Source organism: Cynocephalus volans, chromosome 12, assembly GCF_027409185.1.
Source record: "Cynocephalus volans isolate mCynVol1 chromosome 12, mCynVol1.pri, whole genome shotgun sequence".
In the NCBI taxonomy this organism is placed as follows: domain Eukaryota; kingdom Metazoa; phylum Chordata; class Mammalia; order Dermoptera; family Cynocephalidae; genus Cynocephalus; species Cynocephalus volans.
The window spans coordinates 13,689,058-13,705,193 of record NC_084471.1 but is presented as its reverse complement, the minus strand read 5'-3'; the positions used below and the strand labels follow the sequence as shown (position 1 = coordinate 13,705,193).

At 48.4% G+C, this 16,136-nt stretch overlaps 1 protein-coding gene across 5 annotated transcripts in view; it reads right to left on the bottom strand.

Moving 5' to 3' along the window:
- Positions 1–16,136, bottom strand: part of MYH9 (myosin heavy chain 9) — a 93,528-nt gene that overhangs the window by 52,775 nt on the left and 24,617 nt on the right. For all 5 annotated transcript variants that reach the window (XM_063076378.1, XM_063076382.1, XM_063076381.1 and 2 more), the window contains exons 2-3: positions 9,349–9,697; positions 4,075–4,231 (exon numbers count right to left, since the gene is read on the bottom strand). In XM_063076378.1, coding sequence (XP_062932448.1) covers positions 4,075–4,231; positions 9,349–9,678 — 487 coding nt within the window. In that variant the 5' untranslated portion in view covers positions 9,679–9,697. The remainder of the gene's footprint in view (positions 1–4,074; positions 4,232–9,348; positions 9,698–16,136) is intronic.

Here is a 16,136-nt window from a genome sequence, read left to right as displayed (position 1 = left end):
GCTGCCGTGCCCCACCTGTGCCCATGGCAGACAGCACTAATCTATCCCAGAGTTCCTTGGCCCCGAGTCTCAAATCCTTGCCAGCACGAGGCTCCTACTGAGCCTCTACTGATTGATCAGAGCTGACACTTACAGTGAAACCAATCTGCAATGCTTAGTCCAGTGGTTCTCAACTGGGGGATATCTTGCCTCCCAGGGAACATTTGGTGGCAACATCTGGGGACATTTTGGGTTGTCACAGGTGGAGAGGGAGGATGCTGCTGGCATCTGGTGAACAGAGGCCAGGATGCTGCCAAACATCCTACAGTGCTCAGGACAACTCCTCCCCACCCCCAACAGAGAATTATCAAGCCTCAAATGTCGCTAGTGCCAAGTTTGAGAAACCCTGGCTTAGTCTAACAAATAAGTAGAGTGACATATAACTTATCATCCAAACTGGGATGCTTTTGAAAGTAAAAGAGGACACTATTAATAATAACTATAGAACAACAGGCATAAATCAGGACTGTGCAGGCAAACTGGAGCATTTAAGAGATGAAAGACAGAGGCAGGTCCTTAGGAAGGGCCGAAGAGCTCGTCTCATAACAGTCCCCAAACAAAGCCACCAACTACCCTATTTGGTAGAATAAATGCTAGTATGCTATAACCCACAGCCAGCTCAGAAAGGAAGTCTTAGTGTAGTTCTTGTTTAAAGAAAAAGCAGAAAAGGAACTGTCTGGCCTTGCCTTTTAAGATGTGAGTGGCAGATAACAAACCTGTTTCCCCCAAAGCCAAGTGGGCTACGTGTACAAAGACCTCAATCCAAAAGAGAAGGGCAGATTTTTAACAGCCTCTGTACCCCAGGCTCTACTGGTGACACCTGACATAGGGCAAGAACTAAAGGCTCCTCTTGGAAACTTTCTTTACTAGAGAACCAGCTTGTCATCACATGGGCAACTCCTGTTACTAACTTCCTCCCTGCCCCAAGAACAAGAAACCTGCTGCTAATTGCTCTGCAGGTCAACTGCATACAAGGAGGAACTTTTCGATAGCTTGGAGATGTCCTTAAGTCAGTCAACGTGGGAGCTAAAAAGCTGCAGCAAGTGCAACGCTAAAGCAAAAGCCAAGGACAAAGAAACCTGTCAGACTGAGGGTTAGGAAAACCACCTACACACACTGTTAAAAAGAAAACACTGGGGCTGGCTGGGTAGCTCACTCAGTAGAGCATGGTGCTGATTAACACCAAGGTCAAGGGTTCAGATCTCCATACCAGCCAGCCACTAAAAAGAAAAAAGAAAAAAGAAAGAAAGAAAGCACCAAGACTTTAGGTTTCCCATGCCCACCAATGTATTGCCTATCCCTGGTCTCCAAAAGATGAAAACACCCACCCACTTGCCCTCATAATTTGGGGCCACTCCCCAGTTCCCACTGAGGCCATTTGGTTATGGTCAAAACTAAGGAAAGCCCTGACTCTCTGCATATTCCTTTTTTCTCCCAATTATTTTCAACCTAATAGGGAGCTTTCAGGCTACCTCCCCTGCCCCCATGTTTTTTGTAATTGAGCAAATAAAAATTGGACAAATCTCTTGGGGAATGAGTCCTACAATTATCTGAAGAAAGTCTAGAAGTCCATTTCCAAGGACTCCATCTCATCATTACCTGATTCTTGTCCTAACAGCTTACCTAAGTGTAAAGAAAGCCCACTTGCTGGATAACCATTCAGATCCAGGATACAAGTGTGGGAACATGCCCTTATTCAGTAGTTCAGACCTCAAGAAGACTCCAGAGTATATTTCTAGCACTAGGCCAATTAAGACAGTCAGGAGAAAATTGACTCATAACCTCCAGAGACAAAGACTCAGACTATTCTGGAATCTCAAAGAATGTTCTTCCACCAGACTATTTGAAACAGACATCCAACTTTAAAACCAAAGGTCTGGCTTCCTCAAGGAATTTTGATAGACATGAACATAAGCCAAAGGCTAGGCCAAACTTGTACATCCTACATAATTCATCAAGCCTGACAGTGAAATACCTTCCCCATAGCACTGTGCCTGTGGTGTAAGACAGACCCCAATGTTGCCATTTCAAACCAATAAAACAGTGACAAAGTTGTTAATACCACAGGATTCATTACCACCACTGCCTAGATGGACTACAGAGTTTAAAGAAAAAAGGGTGCATATGTAATGGGACATAAAAATGACTATCAATACAATATAGGAGAAGACAGCCCTGCCTGAAAGTTGAGTTTGTTAGGATTATGTATGCCAGGCAGCTCGCTGAGCTCTGAGGCTATAAAGGCAACATGGGCCCCGTCCTTATCTAGGAGAGGAAAACAAATGTGTAAATACCTAAGTCAAATAAGCCACTACCAATCTGGCCCAGATATTCACCCTGGAGGGCAGGAATACTTCAGTCATATTTTTAAAGAAAGAGTAGGGATTTGCCAGGCATTGCAGGCAGATGGAGCAGGTATGGTGGTTTGAAGCAGAAAGACCTGTTAGAGAAATGTAAAAAATTCCATGTAGCCCGGGAGTTGGAAAGGTAGACAAGAGGCCAGTTATGAGGGGTGGCTGTATGCTGCTAGAAATTTTGCACGTTATCACTGGGGCAATGAAGAGCCTTTTCAAGATTTGTCAAGATTTTAAATCTGGGGGTTTGATCAGATTTGCTTTCTAGAAAAATGACTGGCTGGTGGAAGCACAGAGCAGGGGCTCTGTTACAAGTGAAGGTTAAGAGCCCATAGCAGTGGTGCAGGCAAAAAATTCTGGAAGCTTGAACTAAGTTAGCCATGGGGGCAGAAAGAGGGGGAAATGGATCAGAAATATTAAAAGAGGAAAAAAGCTATAGAAAGAGTTGACTAACTTGGGAAAAGGGGTGAGGGAGAGAGAAGAGAATGTAAGAAGGTTCCAGGCCTGGGTGGCTGGGTAGCTGGTGACATGGTAGCACAGGAGGTGATGGCTGGGAGGAAGTGGCTGATCAGGTGACAGTGCCAGTGCCCAGCTGGAAAGTGCTAGAAGCCAGTCGAGTGGATAAGGCCTCGAGGAGAACTGACATGCAAGGGCAGGAAAACAACAGGAGACAGCCAAGCAGACAAGGAAGGCAGAGAGCAGGGGAACCAGAGCGAGGGCCACAGGAAGGAAAAGCTTTCGAAAGGGAGTGGTCAGGTCTGTCCAATGCAGGGAGAGGTGAAGGAAGATAAGAACTCAGGTGTACAACGGACTTAGCAACGAAGAAGTAATGGGTGACCTTTGTCAGAGTCTGCAGAAAGGTGGGGCTGGTCGGCCAGGGTGAGGGTGTGACCGCCGGGAGAGAATGGAGGCAGGCGGTAAGCACAGAAGCCCCCAGAAAACTTTACTGTGATGGGACAGAGAGTGCACGGAGGCCAGCCAGAGTGGGTACAGAAGAAGCCAGGGGAGACTCTGTGTCTGTTTTTTAAAGATGAGAAAACTCAAGCATGTTTCCAGATCATGGCAAAGGAGCAAGAGAGCAGGAGGGAACAATATGCAGGGACGGCAGTAAACGGTGGAAGAGGGGCCTGGAAGAAAGCAGAGAGGCCTGGCACAAGAGCTCTTAAAAAGAATGAGATATTGGGGGGCTGGCCCATGGCTCACTTGGGAGAGTGTGGTGCTGATAACACCAAGGCCACGGGTTCGGATCCCTGTATAGGGATGGCCGGTTAGCTCACTTGGGAGAGCGTGGTGCTGACAACACCAAGTCAAGGGTTAAGATCCCCTTACCGGTCATCTTTATATATTTAAAAAAAAAAAAAAAAAAAATCCCCTTATCAGTCATCTTTTGAAAAAAAAAAAAAGAATGGCATATTGGGAAAATAATTAGGAAACATATTTCTTAAAGCTTCTAGAACATTCTACCAACATATAAACATGTCCTTTGGATAGCCATTGGCCCTGGCTCTCCTACAACGGCTGACTGACAGATTTCCATGATGCGCTGCCCCCTCACCAGCCACTAGATCAGAGTGACAGAGAATGTGAATGAGCACCTGGTAAAGGTGTCAATGAGGCCGCAGTTGAAGACTGAGCCCCTGGGGAGGCTGAATCCCCTCATGTCTACAACCGGGGCACTCACCTTGCATCATACTCCTGTAGGCAGTGTCTGTGATGGCATAGATGTGGGGGGGCATCTCATGCCTCTTCTTGCCCTTGTACATTTCCACGATCTCTTCAGAGTAAATGGGCAGGTTCTTGTAAGGATTGATGACCACACAGAACAGGCCTGAATAGGTCTAAAGAAAAGAGCAACAAAGAGGAAGGGGTTAAGAAGTCTGATTCTCAATAGGCTGCAAAGTTTGTGGCAAAGCATCTGCTGCTTCAAAGGCCCCTGATTCAGCCTGATACGAAAGCAATCCCTGGAACCCTTTGCCCCCAGTTCCTCTGCTCGGGCAGCTCTGCTGCAGGTATGGGGTGCACTGGCATCCCCTCTCTGTTCTGTCAGTTAAGGTCCTCCCTCTCACTGCATGACTGCCGCCAGCTTTGTACATCTATGCATGTGTGTCGGGCAAGATCCGTGGAGAAGCAGACAGTAGAAGTCCAGTTACAAGACAATAAGAGATGTGTTTGTCATTGTGAGAGCTGCACAAAGAGAAAGGGGTTCAGCTGCAGCACAGCAAGCTGTGTAGTAACAAATTATTCTGCAGTGAAGGACTCTCACATATTCAAGCTTAAACCTTTCTAGCACTGGGAAAAACTCATTGCGCTCCTAAACCAATTAGATCTTTTGTGGGCTACTTTATCACTGACAGATACTGCTCTCTCCCTGGAATCTTCTAGGCATTCACATGCAAACCCCTCAAAAACTTAAAGACTACTTTCATATCCCATGAGCCTTCTCTGGAGGAAAACACAAAGAGTCAACACCCTTAATGTGAGGCGCCTAAACTATACCCAACACTCCACATGCCTGACGTGACCAGGTTAAAATCACACCCCTGGAGTCAGATGTCCCAAGTTCAATAACCTCTCTCCCTCCATTTCTCAATCTGTAAAATGGGGACAGGCAGAGGCTATACCTCTCTGGGCGGTTATGAGGACCAAATAAAATAAAAGCACTTAGCACAGCACCCAGCACAGCCTTGGAGAGGAGCTCCAGGTGGTTCAGGAGAGCCATTTCCAGTGGTACCAGCTTGTACAGGTCTGTCTTTCCTCAGTGTCTTCTGGTAAATGCACATTACCTTGTATCTACTAATTCTTTTTGTAATAAATTTCCTGCTATTTTTTCTTACAAGATCCATCTCCCCCACCAAAAAAAAAAAAAAAAAGTCTCCTAATAGCTGTGCGCCACCCGAGACCACCCAGGTGGCAGGTGCTCAGGTGGGGACACAGCTCTCGTTTAACCCCTGGAGCAACTCAAGCATGCTGCTCCTAGGAAAACAAGCCAGAAGAAGTCAGGTGATGCAATCCTGCTTCACGCCACCTTCAGCCCTGACTCTGCTAAGTGACAACTGAAGGCTGGACAGAGCTGGGAGCAGACTTGGGTCTCAGGACCACCAATGCCAACCTCCTTAGTCACAGCGGCCTGTTCTCCAAGGTCCTTACCTCTTTTTGTTTTCCTCACTAGAAGTGGCCTACACCTTCACTGCTGGCATCTCACCCCCCTGATTCAAGAGCAGCCCACATCTGCAGGGCCACACTATGGTGGCACCCTAGCCCCTTCCACCTGTGCCCTCTCCAGTCCCTCCAAAACTGATGATGGACCTTCTGGCTGAACTCAAAGACAGGGTCCACACAGGAACCAGCCATGAAGACAAAGCCTCTTCCCAGGCATTGGCAGAGGCTAAAGCCCTTGGAATTTCTAAGCAGAAGTTAGGCTGAAGGCAGAACCCGGAGGGATCCCCCAGCCATATACCAGGCTGCGTTCAGAAGAGCAGCTGAACTTGGAAATGAATGAGTGTGTTTGGCTGCCTCTTCTGTTTGGAAGAGGGGACACAGGGCCCTCGATGTCCTTTCTTCCTGGTATAACCGGTCACTTGTTTTCCCTCCAACCACTCTTTTCACAAGGGACCAGGAAAGCTCTGAAGCAAACAAGTCCAAACATGCATTGGCCACCTGTGGGCTCAGGTATTACAGAAAGAAGGGGGTGAAGCAGGAGACTCCTCTAGTTTTCCTTCTGTATGGATGTTGGGTGGGGACAAGACAGAAGGCCAAGGAGCTGTGAGGTCACCCAGGAGGTATGAAACAATTGAGCTTTGTTCCTAGGCTTTGAGAAAACCCACACTCTAGGAAATCCAGCCTGATAAAAGCCAAGGACACGTGGTCACACATTTAGGGAGTGCCACGGAGCCAGATGTTTGGAAACAGCTGGCAATGACAGCAGAAGGGGATCAAGGGTCATTAGGACAAGTCTTTCTGACAGCTGGGTGGGCAGATGGTCCTGTGGAGTGGGCTACAGGGGCTCAAAGTTCTCTGGGCTAATCCTATCAAATCAGTGGATATGATCAAACTAAGCTCTGCGGAATGAGCACTGAAGCTCAGGTGGGAGGAGGGAGACTCACCGGATGTTCACGGAGGCACAGACACTGAGCAAGTGGCTTTGCTCCCACACAGCCACACCAGGGAGCTGCTCTATTCACAGGCCACAGAGGCTCTTTGTGCCCAACCGCCCCCTGGCCCAGGGCCTCACCCCCCAAAGAAAAAGACGGAGCAGCTGCGGCGCAGAATTAGCCACACTGCCCACAATGCCACCAGGCTGCACAAAGCTCCTGAGGTCACAGTTTGGAGCCTTGCATGCAGAGAGATGTGGACTGTGAAGAAGACGGTGCCCCCTGACCAGGCAGCCCCTCAAGTGGCTTTGATTTCCCACAGCTCTGCACCTGCTGGGGTCTCCAGTGTGTCAACTGCAAAGACAATCAACTTCCCTTCTAGCGGTGATGCTCAGAACTGCACATGGGAGGTGACAGCAAAGGGGCAAAAATGGGAGTGAATGTATCCAGCCAGAGTTCTGGAGAAAAGGCTGGAGTACTACCCACCATGGCTGCCTACAAAGTAAAACCCCGGTGTGTCACCTACAGAGGAAAGATGCAGCAACTAGCACTGAATGCACCTTAATGACTAATCCTCCCCTTCGTGGGAGGGAAAGACCCTTTTCAGCCAGCTGACGCACGGAAACGCAGGTGCCCAACTTGTTGCGTGTCCCACAAATCTCTAATGGGATCCAAGCTAAATGGGGCCACCACTAAAAGGCCAAGCAGAGGAGTGGAACTGCCTGCACTTGTAACAAACAGCAGCCATGAGTCCAGGCCCTGCCTTGAGCCCAGGGCTGGCTGGGTGCTTCACAAAGTTCTCACAGAACCCTTGCAGATGAGGCAGTGAGGCTCCGCACAGCCGTGTCGCATGCTTAGTGACGGACAGAGCTGGGACTAGAACCAGGTCCTGGAGGCTCCAACTCCCCTGCCCTTAAGTGCTCTGGTTCACTGAGCAGAGACCACCTGGGCTTAGTGGCACAGCTGAGTAGGTATGATGAGCTCTAAAGCCTGCCGAGGACCATCCCCCACTCCCACTCCCAGACAATGGGACTGTGGCTCCATCTCACCCTTCTAGATAGACTATGCTTCCTTAAAGGTCCTCCACTTTTCTGCAGGTCACTAATTCTGAATTCCAGTGGTTAATACTCCTTAGGGACGGGGACTTTTAATTTGGTCTATGCAATATTCTCATCAAGAAACAGATGAGACATAACTGAGCCGAGAGTCAAGAAACCCAAGTTCCATTCTCAGCCCTGCCAAAACCTAGCTGTGTGACCCCGCATAAGTCCCTTGCTATCTCTGGGCCTCAATTCTTCCCACCTGCCATATTAGAAGGCTGGGCTAAGCTGGCCTATAAAGAAGGACTTTTCCAAGTAGACTGTTCCATGTATCTATGTGTTGATAGGTCCCTGACTGATCAGGCTCCTCCCCAAAGGGTAGTCATCAACTGCAGGAAACAAGGGCTTCGTTATCACAGTCTGGTTTAGCAATCAGCAAGGCAATGCAGTCCTCGCATATGGGCCAGCCAGGTCAGGACTTCTGGGCCATCCAAGATGGCCCACGAGGCTTCTGCACATTGCAGAGCCCTCAGAAGTACCAGTCCAGCAGGGTAGCGAGAATACCCTGTGGAAACGTGCCAAAGTTGCTCTGAAATCATATAAAAAATTAAATGGCTGACCCTGGGAGACACTCACTGACCCCGTAACAGGAAGAGCCCACCAGTCCCTTTTACTGCATATATGATCATGGGCAAACCCCTCGGTCTGAGACTTGGTCCTCCCATCTGTACAATGAGAGGATTATAATAATCTCTGGAGAGGTTTGTTCCCTCCAGTTCAAGAACATTTTGAGAACTGTTTTTTTATTCAGCTCCAAGACCAAGAAGACCAAGGTAGCAATAGCAGGATATTTAAATAAAGCACTATTTTAGGAATAATAAGAACCATATATTTCTTTCCCACTGGGGACAAAACCAGAAGGAAATACCTTTGAATTGAACAGAGGAATTTGGGGTTGATATCAGAAAGAATTTTGCAACCCAAGGCCAGAAGAACTCAGAGCCTGTCTATCACCACTGGAATGAGTACATGCTCAGCTCCTGACATCCTCTAACGTGGTGCTGAGCTGTCTTGTGGCAAGTGCAGCCTTGCTAGAGGGAAGAGCAACGACCACTCCTGACCTTCTGCAACATTCTGGGCCTTTTCACGTGCTGTTCTCTGAACTCTAAACACACTTGCCCTTTGTCAAAGGCTGGCATGGAACTAAAGTGTTGGGTAGATTCACAATGCAAGTCTTACTCTTGATGGCTCACCTCTGTTCAAAATACACTCCCCAGGGAAGTAAGCCTTACTGACAGGCTTCTACAAAGACCAAGAAGGCAGAGATACCAAAAGTGAGATTAGGCTAAATGGTGAGGGAGGAGCAGACCAGGTGGTGCAGGAGGAACAAGATGGGAAACCAGGAGATGGCACCCCCTACTTTACACTTGATCTTAGCCAAAAGGCCGAGAAGCGATATGGCACCCCCTACTTTAGAAGGAATTTAAACATTAGCCTGAACCTACATATGTCCATCAAGATTTGAGGTTTAAGACCAGAGGGTGAGCATCCCTCAGACACAGCATGTTCTTCTCCCCACATGTGGTCTAAAATAGGCCTGTTATTGTGTTTTGGCTGCACAGGGAAGAGAAAACCGTAATGCTATGAGAACATTCCACTAGGACATTCGAATACCAAAGTTTGAGGATGTTACCCCAGCGTTCCTTAGAGCCCTGCTCTCAACCAGGAGTCAGAGCCCAGGCATCTGCAGGTGATGGGTAGACCTGGCACCTGTGCCTCGGAGTCCCCTGGCCCAGCCCACTGGGGGCCCAGGAAGCCACTTACGTAGATGAGCCCTGAGTAGTACCGTTCCTTGAGGTTGTGCAGCACTGAAGCTTCGTTGAGGCACGTGAGCTCTGCCATGTCCTCCACCTTGGAGAATTTGGGCGGGTTCATCTTCTGGATGTCATCCTTGTTCACCTTCACCTTCTTCCCGTTCTCCACCAGCTCCACGATGGCCTCTTCACCCACCTCTTCCTTGAGGCTGGCGGGCTCGAAGCCACTCTTGTCGGAAGGCACCCATACCAACTTCTTGGCAGCCCAGTCAGCCTGGGCCAGCGGGTTGTTGATGAAGTTTTTATCCACATAGAGATACTTATCAGCAGCTTGAGCCATGGTGACTTATGGCCAGGACCTGAGGGAGAAAAGAGGACAAAATGTTAGAAACAACTGTGTCAGCCACACAAGGATCGCTCACGTTCGCTGCTTCTCTTTGCAAACTGTACAGGATTACAGTACAGTAGAACTTTATGTAACCAGGCTGCACAATTTGCCAGAATTTTTCTGGTCCACGCTTTTGGGAGAAAAATGTGCATCACTGAAAAAATAAGTTGATAGCAGAGATTTTGTTAGAAATGGTAAGGTTTATCATCCTAGGGTCACTACAAACAAAACAAGTTTACCAAATGATGAGCATAATAAGAGTCTCAAAGACAGATGCAATTATAGTTGCTATGCTACACCTGCTAAGAAGACAGCAAAGCAACCACACAATTGAAGACTTCCAACAAAAACAGGTTTCTAATTAGCCAAAAAAGGCACCTGAATACAAATGCACATAGGAGAAGCCTGAAAAACTTTTTCGTTTTTCATGGAGTTGACTAAGGCAAGAGAAGATAAAACACCAACATATGTTGCCACCAGATTTTAATTCCATATTGATAATAAAGCCCTAAGAAATAAGGCAATAAGAAAAGAAGTCAGGCTCCAGGAAATATCATGGAAAATAGTAAGAGTGCTTCCCTTTGGGGAAATTAAGGAGAAAGGCGACTCCCACAATTTATGGGCCAGGAGTACTTAAGCACGTTTGTGTTTGCTTTTTTCAAAAGTTGCTTGCAAAATAAAGATGATGAAATAATAACCCTTTAAATCTGTGTGGTTTTACAGTTTGTAAAAAGCTTTCACACACACATTTCACTATCTCGAAAGATCTTCGTCATAACACCTCTATAAACCAGGTAAGGTGCATATTATACCCATTTTACAGATGAGGAAACAGAAGCTCCCTAGAGATAAGGGACTTGTCCCAAATTACCCAGGAAGGACTTTGGCTCCTAATCCTGTGGTCTTTCCACTCCTAACAGTAGTTTTTCCTATTCAAAAGAACAGACTAGGATCACCTAAGAGGACTGTTGCTTTGAATGAACCAAAAATAGGACTTAGAAACCCTGGTCTAAAACAGACTTAGCCATGGCCACCAGAGGAGGGAGCCCAGAAACTCCCACTGCTGGCTCCCAACACAGCAAGGCTTTCCCATCTGTGAGGTCAAGCCCCCTCCCCTCAGGGCCCTGGAAATCCCAGAAGTCCCCAGATCCAAATCCAGTCACACGGGCTTTCATGCTTCCAGATTCCGACAGAGACTTGGATGCCAAGGAAGCTGGAGGCTTGGGAGGGAAAGAACAAAAGGAAAAGTCTGGGCTGCCCAGCCCTTCTTATCTGGGATCATTAAATGGGTGTCCAGGTCAAGGCTGAGGGGCTCCCCTGGACTCAATCTGGGAGGGGCTATTTTCCAGGAAACCTGCTGGCTCCCTCATAAAGGAGGGAGGGCAAGTCTAAGGAGCAGAGCTCACAGCCCACCAGGTCCCTCAGCCCGCGGCTCTGTTACATTCCCAGCACATGCAAACCCTGCATCCCCTTGCAGGGACCAGGGGACACCATTCACCTGGGAAGGACCCACCCCCAAGAGAAGGCAGGGCTCAGAGTTAGTAGACAGAAAACAAGGCAGGAAGGGGCAGCTACGACCCACCTGGCCAGTCCTGTCTTTCCTGTGGGTCGAGGGTCAACACAAGCAGCAGTGCTCAGGGCAGCACCAGCTTATTTTTAGCTGTCGCATGTCCACACTGGCCAGTCCGTGCAAGCAAACCCAAGTCTTCTCTCCACAAGAGTAAATCCTAATCGTCTTCTGCCTCCTATCGTGCAGTCAACCTCCTCAATGTCTCCACACCCAGGCTCTGGAAACCAGTCTCCCCATCATGCCCCTGCCCTGCTCAAGAACTTGCATAGATCACAGGACAGGGCACAGGGTCTCATGGGCTGCTGGTTCTCAACATTTTGCAGACCTCAAACCCATAAAGGATAAGACAACTTCCCATCGATATGCTTGAACCCCATCCCCCAAAATCATAAGTCTGCTGCAGGGTAAAAGTTCCAGTGACCCAGCCAGGGAAGACATCTGAGGATATGGCCGCCCTTTACGAGATCCCTCCCACGAGAAGGAGGGAAAGGTGATGGCTATGAAGGACCCACCTACCAACACCATGCTAAGTTTATTCACCACCTCACTTCACCGTCAGTCACCCTGGAAAGGAGCTTTTATCATCCCCAATTTATAAACGAGGAAATGGGCTCAGAGAAGGCAAGTAACTTGCCCAAAGTTGTCCAGCCCAGTCATGGAGTGGGATTCTAACCCAGATCCACTTGGCCTCTGTGCCTGGGGTCCTGCAGAAGTCAGACTGGCATCGGAGCTGAGCTGTAGTGTGACATGGGCAATGGAGAGAAATACACTCCCCAGCATTCAACAAATATTCACTGGACATTATGGGGCAGGCAGGGAGGCTGAGAGAGGGAGTCTTCCCAGTGTGGCCCATGTGGCCCATGTGGCCTGTCAAAAAGCAGTGTACACCCTTGGCCTGCTACTGTCAACAGCAAGCAAGCAAGCGTTCCAGTCGGTGATGGCAGAATGCCATCTGGCCCTCATCAAACTCCACTTCATCCCTGCAACACCAACCCTGGTGTGACCCACAGCCCAGCTTCTGGGCAGCACACAGGCTCCCTTCAGACTGCAGGCCCCAGGTACTTGGCCCATCCCGGAAGTCTGGGTAAACTGCTAGCACTTTCATCAGTGGGTCTGCTCCAGAGGGCCACAGCCTTACAGCAGCTGGTAGGAGAAGCATTCCAGCCAACCAACCACCCTTAGCTCTTTACCCAGCCCTACCAATAGGCCTTGGTGGGAGGGCTGAGGATAGTCACAGGCCAGCATTGTCCACCCTGGTGGCTCACAGAGCCCTGGAGAGCAAGCCACACTTCCCATAAAGGGGGTGGGGCACAATGCATCCCCTCAAGGTTGGACAAACACAGAGGGCTGCCCCTCTCCACCTCCAAAGACAAGGGGTGCCAAGGCTGCAATGGAAAGTCAGCTTGAAAAGCCCCCACTTGCCCCAGCACCTCACTCCCAGCAGAACATCTCATTAAACAAGGCTGGGCCCTGCTTGGCCAGGCCAAGGACAGAGATATTTGGTTTCAGCAACTCTGCTGCAACGACGTGGGTCACTAGTAGTGCCAAGATCAACACATGGGTTAGACCGTGGGGAAGGCTGCAGAAGTTGTGATAAACAATGGAGTTTCCGTGAAAGCCCCCCTCGCCCACCTGGGCAGAAACATCATAGTCAATGACTCGGGGGTCACTAGACTGCAGCTGAGCTGCTGTTTCCACCTGCGTGCGGTAAGAAGGGTCCTGGGTTCCCAGTGACTGCTGACTGTGTGCCCAGCGGGGAAGGCAGTGACACAGACAGGTTAGTGCTCACTTCCCCAGGATGCAGGTGGATTAAACCACCTTGTCTATAACCCATATGCCCCATTTATAAACTGGGGATAGTAAAGAGGTGCTAAAAAGTATATAAGGGGCACTACAGAGTGGACGCTGGGGAGGCAATCTACAAAATGCAGCAGCTGGCAAGCAGCCACTTCTCCCTTCCCAGTCCTGGGACCGTGCTAAACGGCCTCTTTGAAACTTTTCAAAACTGCACATAATATAAAGGTTTTCAAAAATGAAAGAAAAATATCCCCCTAAATTCCTAAATCCGCCCCCCCACACTCCCCCTAAAAAATCAGTTTTCTCTTTTTTTTTAATGGTCCCTTCTAGTCCTAGTTAATCACAAGCAGAGGATAGTTTCACATTTTGCATTTTCCCTACTACTACGACCATTTCCCTGTTGAACTAGAGTGTACTTGTTGATGACGATGGGGCAGCTCTGAAAGGGCAGTGACTCTCCTCGGTCACTTACACTGGGACAGTGAGGACTTGAACCCAGAACTGCTGACTCCACGGTCTCATTGTTGATCATCTGAATGGCAGCATAATATTACAAAATGGCTTTTTAACTACCGCCTATAAGCCTTTTTTCCCTTCTTATCTTAACATGTACCACCTTGAGACAAATTCCTAGAAGTGGAGTCACCAAAGCAAAGGAACATTTGAACACTTTTATGGGCCTGAGATATACTGCCAAAGTGTTTTCCAAAAGGGTTGATTCCATACGCACTGCCGTCTGAGCAGGGCGTGCATGGAGAGCAAACATACCAGCACCGTCAATCACTAAAAACACTGTTTACAGGAAGGATCTCTGTGGTGTGGATTAGGGGACCTCAGGAGGTCCCAGCCTCTGTGGGAATCGGCAGGCAAGGAGTTAAGGAGGAAACAGGCAGCTCTCGCCCACTGGAGAGGATCGGATCAGGCTGGGACAGTCCCCAGCGCCTTCCAGCCGCTTCCTGTGGGTGCCAGTCCAACTCCAGAAACCCAAGCAGTTGCCTTTTTAGGCCATAATCGAGCAGGACACAACCAGAGGCTAAATTAGGACTCTCAGGAAATGATGAAACTGAAAGTAAATAGGTTGACCAAAAACCTCTTCTTTCAACCCAAAATGTAATTCCTCGATTATTGCCTTCTCCCCTTCCCCCCAACATCCATGTGGACCTTTTACCCTTTTTACCCCCATTTCCCCAAAGAATCCTCTCCCTCCCTTCTTTCATTTCTCTTTTCACTTATTTCTGTGTTTGGAAAACAAACACCAAGCACCTTAAAGACTAAGCCAAATCACTGGTCGAAACGTTGTGAGCTTTTCCATTCCTAGACAACTAGGGTTGATGGAAAGGCTTCCACGGGCCAAGTTCTAGGCTGGCAGCTCTCAAGCCATCGCACTCCTCATAAAGCTACTGCATACGGAGGGCCTGCTAATAAGTGCTACGTATTCTCACTCAATCCCTGCAGTAATTTCATAAGGCATATACCATCACATTCATTTTACAGGTGAGGTAAATGAGGCTTAGACAGGACACAAAACCCTGGTTCAAATTCAGACCCAGGCGGCGTCAGTGCCCTGCTCAGTTTCCACCTAACTGTCTTCCCAGCGAGGTCACTGGGGATATGGGAAGAAAGCAAGCTGAGCACCCCCTGGCTAGGCAGAGAGTAATAATGCCAGCTCAAAGCATGAAGCCCATCTCCTCATGCTGGCTTGCACAAAGGGACTCCACATTTCCAACTTTAATTGCTGGAGCTAAAAGTTAGAAGGTGGGGGGTGTGACCTCAGGGGAGCCCCCTTGACTTCCCTGAGCCTGGTTTGCCAGGAGTTGGACTAACCAGTCACCAGTGGCCCTGGGCACACCAAGATTCTAGATCAGAGACCCTGGCAGCCTCAACCCAGACATGGGAAGCCCTATCCAGCTTAATCACTGACGTGTGCGAGCAGCCTGTTTCTGCTCTCGCACCCCCACCCCATTCCAGAGAACACAGATGGGCATGTCCCTTCTTGTTCTCCCTACGGCCACTGGTTTTGAGTTAAATGAAACTGTCAGGAATGGCTAAAGTCCATTGTTAAGGAAAAGTCTTTAAAAGCAGGTGCTAAAGAATATAGAATTTTCCAAACCCATTACATTCACTTATTCAACCAACTAATATATATAGTCTTGAGGATCTACATGCAAAAAATCACAGCAGATGTACAAAGGTCCCAAGGAGTTGATAATGTGGGGCAACAGAACAGATGCACATACAACTAGTTCAAGTGTCAATCTGGGCCATGTAGTATAGATTAGACAGAAAGCAAGTGCTTTTGTTTTCTTCTGTTCTGTTCACTACTGTACCCAACACTGATCTGCCACGTGGATGAATGAAGAGGAACTGCTTGCAGTGTGACCCTGGGCCTGTGCCACCTCTCTGGCCTCAACTGTAAATACAGGTAATATATCATGCTACCCTCCCTATCTCGGAGGGCTGTTTAATTCAACTCATTATTGGGCCAGCCCGTGGCTAACTTGGGAGAGCGTGGTGCTGACAACACCAAGTCAAGGGTTAAGATCCCCTTACCAGTCATCTCTAAAATAATAATAATAATAATAATAATAATAATTCAACACATTATTTCTTAAATGCACATAACAGACAGGACACATGTCATTGTGGAACATTCACTGCAGAGGGGAAGACCCAGGTCAACAACCAGCTCCAACACGAGACTCAGTGAAGGAAGAGGAAAGAAAGCAGCTTGGTACAGGAACGAGAAACAGGTAACTCAATTGAAAACATAGAAGTTCAAGGGAGAGTGTCACAGAGCATGTGACATTAGGGCTGGGTCCTGGAAGATGGGGAGAATATGGGGAGGGGAGAGATGGTAGAAAAGCATCCAGGCCCAAGGTGAGAGCCAAGACACGGAAAGAGGCCGCAGTAGTTGATTAACTATGTGTAAAACGATGTGATCAGTTACAGCAGGGTTTCTCAGCCTCAGCACTACGAATATTTGGGGCTAAATAATTCTTTGTTGTTGGGGCTGTCCTATGCATTGTAGGATATTTGGCAGCAT